This window comes from Boleophthalmus pectinirostris, unplaced genomic scaffold (assembly GCF_026225935.1).
Source record: "Boleophthalmus pectinirostris isolate CB_2022bp ecotype Guang Dong unplaced genomic scaffold, ASM2622593v1 HiC_scaffold_6, whole genome shotgun sequence".
NCBI classification, from domain to species: domain Eukaryota; kingdom Metazoa; phylum Chordata; class Actinopteri; order Gobiiformes; family Gobiidae; genus Boleophthalmus; species Boleophthalmus pectinirostris.
Genome location: NW_026571447.1, coordinates 41827927 through 41832926, shown reverse-complemented (window position 1 = coordinate 41832926; position 5000 = coordinate 41827927). Strand labels below are relative to the sequence as shown.

Below are 5000 nucleotides of genomic sequence, written 5' to 3'. Positions count from 1 at the left end.
TCACACACGTCACACACGTGTCACACGTCACACACGTCACACACGTCACACACGTCACACACGTGTCACACACGTCACACACATGACACACGTCACACACGTCACACACGTCACACACATCACACACGTCACACACGTCACACACGTCACACACGTGTCACACACGTGTCACACACGTCACACACATCACACACGTCACACACGTCACACACGTGTCACACGTCACACACGTCACACACATTACACACGTCACACACATTACACACGTCACACACGTCACACACATTACACACGTCACACACATCACACATGTCACACACGTCACACATGTGTGTTTATATTTATATGAAATATTCTCGTCGAACTACGGGGGTCAGAAAAACTTTGACATAATTTCACAGGTCAATAATTTTGGCAATTTTTGTTGAAATAATCTAAAATTTTCACAGAATGTTTAGACACAGATGAAGATTTGATCTGTAAAGTTTTATGTTTGTTGTGTTTTCAGGTTGAGTCGTTTTCTCCCAAACAGAATCATTTAGTGTCTTGAATCTGCTGCTCAAACTCACAGGGGCAAAGCTACAGAACCTGAAACACCAAACCACCAAACCACCAAACCAGGAATCTCCAGAGTCCAAGAGTCCAAGAGTCTCCAAACATGTTCTCCTCACAGACTCTTGGGACGTCACGAGAGTTTTTCATGAATTTGCTCTTGATTCTTTTCTGATGTTGTTGATGATCCAGATCCTTTTGTCCTGCAGAAACAGAACTCATTTTTGGTCCCAAGTCCAAATTTGTTTCCAGTTGTTAAAGTTTTTTCCAAATGTTGTGTTGAAGCTTCAGAGTCTTGGGTGAGTGTGAGTGTAACCCAGGTTAATATGGACAAATTTGGTCAAGAGCGAATATTCCAACGGCGACGAGTCACTAAACGCGTCACGCGCACGCTCGCACTTTCATTAAGTCACCTGCTCCCCTCCCTCCACACACCCGGGAGTGAGGCGAGACAGGACGGCTGCACAGGTGTGGAGCCACCATCACAAATTTTCAGATTTTTTAACATCGGTTGTTCGCAAACTTATGCTTATTATGCAATGTTTCAGGAGCCCTTACCGCTAATATCGATGCCGAAAAGACCGAATTAAATGATAGCGCAAAGGAATTGGTGAGTCTGTCTGTCTGTTTTGGTTGTTGCCGCTAGCATGCCAATAGCCCCCACCGCTAACTTGTTTATGGATTGCAGGCTATTGTTATGCTAATATAATTTACTGTTCATGTATTGGAATGTCATTTTACTTATTGTGTGCACTGAACAATTGTGTACATTATGAATTAAGCTAGCAGATACATTATTAATCAGAGTTACCGATAGCTATGGCTAATAGCTAATCAGCCGAACTGTATTTTATTAAGACTGGTGCTGTTATTTATCACAGACCAGGTGATTGAGGTTGAGAAAACCATCCCGATGACGAGCTGAACCCAGGAACTTTGAATTCAACGAAAGACACTTCAACAGCTTCTACGGTCGGGTTAGGGGCTGTTGCAGCCAGTCCAGTCCCGCATCACACCTACTCAACCCGTGTTTGGACAATTACACGCACACACCCTGAAGGACTATATGTACACTTCTACACGAAGTGCGGACATTAAATTTCACCCCTTTGGTTTTTGACAATGATAAAGGACGTTAACAAAGTGACTTATCCACCGCTCCTGTTTCCTATTGTGCACTTGTATTAACCAAACGTGAGGAAATCTGAAGAGCATTGTAAATATTGTAAATATTGTAAATATTGTATATATATATAGTTCACTTTTTGATATAAAATACCAACCATATGTCTGTAGTTTGTTGTGCTTTTTACTGTTTCCCTACCTCCCAGAGAGCCACAGCCTTCTGTTTTCTAGCCCGTACCTACACCAACTCCACCCCTTTGTCCCTTGCATACACCTGTTTGATATGCTACATGAGCAGCAGATTCAACACACAAAATGATTCTTCTAAAAAAAATCCTACAAAATCCGACCTTTGTGAAATCTCTCGATGTCCTGAAGAACACGGACATGTGAGTTCAGGAGGGAGGGGGTTTTATTCTAGATCTGAGTCGGAATAATCCAGGAGCAGAGTTGTTCTGGTTCTGACCGTGACGTGTTCTGGGGACAGTGAAGACACTTGGACACATTTGGACTCAGTTTAGACTCGTGTTGGAGAAACTCTTAAAAGACGTCAGCGACGCTCCAGAAACACAACGAGCTCCTCTGAACCTGATGCCCTGCAGCTGTGGACATGTCCCCTCAAGACCCTGTCCCCTCAAGGCCTCCAGACCGTGTCCCTCCAGACCGTGTCCCTCCAGACCGTGTCCCCTGAAGACTGTGTCCCCTGAAGACTGTGTCCCCTCAAGACCTCCAGACCGTGTCCCCTCCAGACTGTGTCCCCTCCAGACCGTGTCCCCTGAAGACTGTGTCCCCTGAAGACTGTGTCCCCTCAAGACCTCCAGACAGTGTCCCCTCCAGACTGTGTCCCCTCCAGACCGTGTCCCCTGAAGACTGTGTCCCCTCCAGACAGTGTCCCCTCCAGACTGTGTCCCCTCAAGACCTCCAGACTGTGTCCCCTCCAGACAGTGTCCCCTCCAGACCATGTCCCCTCCAGACCGTGTCCCCTGAAGACTGTGTCCCCTCCAGACAGTGTCCCCTGAAGACTGTGTCCCCTCCAGACCGTGTCCCCTGAAGACTGTGTCCCCTGAAGACTGTGTCCCCTCCCCCGTGTCCCCTGAAGACTGTGTCCCCTCCAGACCGTGTCCCCTGAAGACTGTGTCCCCTCCAGACCGTGTCCCCTGAAGACTGTGTCCCCTCCAGACAGTGTCCCCTGAAGACAGTGTCCCCTGAAGACTGTGTCCCCTCCAGACTGTGTCCCCTCCAGACCTCCTGACCCTGTCCCCTCTAGACCATGTCCCTCAGTGTGGACTCACCTCGAAGCAGTACTCTTGTCCCAGGATGCTGGAGTGGACGGGTTTGATGATGGCGTCCTCGTCCAGCGTGAGGTCCAGAGCCTCCGCCGCACTGCTCGGAGACAGCAAGGACTCATGGGAGTGGGACTCTTTGAAACTCTGCATCAGGCGGGTCCTGGAGGGGCGGGGGGCGGGGGGGGGGGGGGGGGCGGGGGGGGGGTCGGGGGGACGGGGGGACGGGAGGAGGGGTCAGTCGTGGGGTGGAGGGACGGGGGTGGGTGTAGGTGTAGTGGTGGAACAGGGAGGGTAGTAGTATTCAGACATAGTTAATTGATCCTCCTGCTCTAGTCCTGGTTTAGTCCTGGTTTAGTCCTGGTTTAGTCCTGGTTTAGACCTGGTTTAGACCTGGTTTAGTCCTGGTTTAGTCCTGGTTTAGACCTGGTTTAGACCTGGTTTAGTCCTGGTTTAGACCCGGTCTCCTGCTGGTGTCAGAGTCTGGACTAAACTCGAGGAGTCAGAGTTTCAGTCTGAACATGTGAGACTCAGTCTGAGCCTTCACCATGAAACCTGGAGACACTACAGACAGGTGGGCAGGTGTGGGCAGGTGCGGGCAGGTGGTCAGGTGTGGTTAGGTGGACAGGTGTGGGCAGGTGGACAGGTGTGGTCAGGTGTGGTCAGGTGCAGGCAGGTGTGGACAGGTGTGGTCAGGTGGACAGGTGTGGTCAGGTGTGGTCAGGTGCAGGCAGGTGTGGACAGGTGTGGTCAGGTGCGGGCAGGTGTGGGCAGGTGGACAGGTGTGGGCAGGTGCGGGCAGGTGGTCAGGTGTGGGCAGGTGTGGTCAGGTGGACAGGTGTGGTCAGGTGGACAGGTGTGGTCAGGTGTGGTCAGGTGCGGGCAGGTGTGGGCAGGTGTGGTCATGTGCGGTCAGGTGTGGTCAGGTGCGGTCAGGTGTGGTCAGGTGTGGTCAGGTGTGGGCAGGTGTGGTCAGGTGGACAGGTGTGGTCAGGTGGACAGGTGTGGTCAGGTGTGGTCAGGTGCGGGCAGGTGTGGGCAGGTGTGGTCATGTGCGGTCAGGTGTGGTCAGGTGTGGGCAGGTGTGGTCAGGTGTGGTCAGGTGTGGTCAGGTGCGGTCAGGTGTGGGCAGGTGTGGTCAGGTGTGGTCAGGTGCGGTCAGGTGTGGGCAGGTGCGGTCAGGTGTGGGCAGGTGTGGTCAGGTGCGGGCAGGTGCGGGCAGGTGCGGTCAGGTGCGGGCAGGTGTGGTCAGGTGCGGGCAGGTGTGGTCAGGTGCGGTCAGGTGTGGTCAGGTGTGGTCAGGTGTGGTCAGGTGTGGTCAGGTGCAGGCAAGTGTGGGCAGGTGCGGGCAGGTGCGGGCAGGTGCGGGCCTTACCTCTCCTGGTCGGCACTGCGGAAGCGGGGGAGGATCATGTGGCGAAAGCTGCTGGAGCGGTCGAGTTTGGGTTGGCTCTTGGCGCGTTTGATGGAGCCCTTTAGTCTTTTACTGAGGAAACTCTGAAAAAGGAGAAACCAGCACATGACAAAGCCTCCACAGAAGCTCCCAGCTAAAGGTTAGAACAACACAACATGAGAAGAGCTGCTACAGGCTGGAGCTCCAGACTCAGGAGCAAATACTGTCACCTCAGAGCGGCTCGAGTCCCACTCGCCCCAACGCGGACGCTCCCGGTGCCTACCTCCACAGGTGGTAACGGCGCGATATAGGCTCCTCCCTCGGGCCCCGAGGGGTCGGGCGCCCAGTGAGACGTGTGGAGGGGGGGGGCGGGCGCCCAGTGAGACGCGTGGAGGGGGGGGGCGGGCGCCCAGTGAGACGCGTGGAGGGGGGGGGCGGGCCCGCGGGGCAGGCTGAACGACAGGGACGAGGGCAGGGGCAGCGAGGACGACGCCCTCTGCTGGTAGGTCTCGGGCGGGGGGGCCACGGTCAGGACGGGGGGGTAGGGGTGCGGGGGGACCCCGCTACAGCGGCGGGAGCCCGGGGCGGAGGAGGGGGCAAAGGACAGGGTGGGGGCAGCGAGCGGGGCCGGGAGCAGGGCGGGTTAC

The 5000-nt window shown here is 54.2% G+C and overlaps 1 protein-coding gene across 1 annotated transcript in view; it reads right to left on the bottom strand.

The window, feature by feature from the left end:
- The window catches only part of syngap1b (synaptic Ras GTPase activating protein 1b), a 97309-nt gene that overhangs the window by 43750 nt on the left and 48559 nt on the right, over positions 1 to 5000 (bottom strand). Inside the window, exons 5-6 of the mRNA XM_055163591.1 lie at positions 4336 to 4457; positions 2970 to 3123 (exon numbers count right to left, since the gene is read on the bottom strand). Coding sequence (XP_055019566.1) covers positions 2970 to 3123; positions 4336 to 4457 — 276 coding nt within the window. The remainder of the gene's footprint in view (positions 1 to 2969; positions 3124 to 4335; positions 4458 to 5000) is intronic.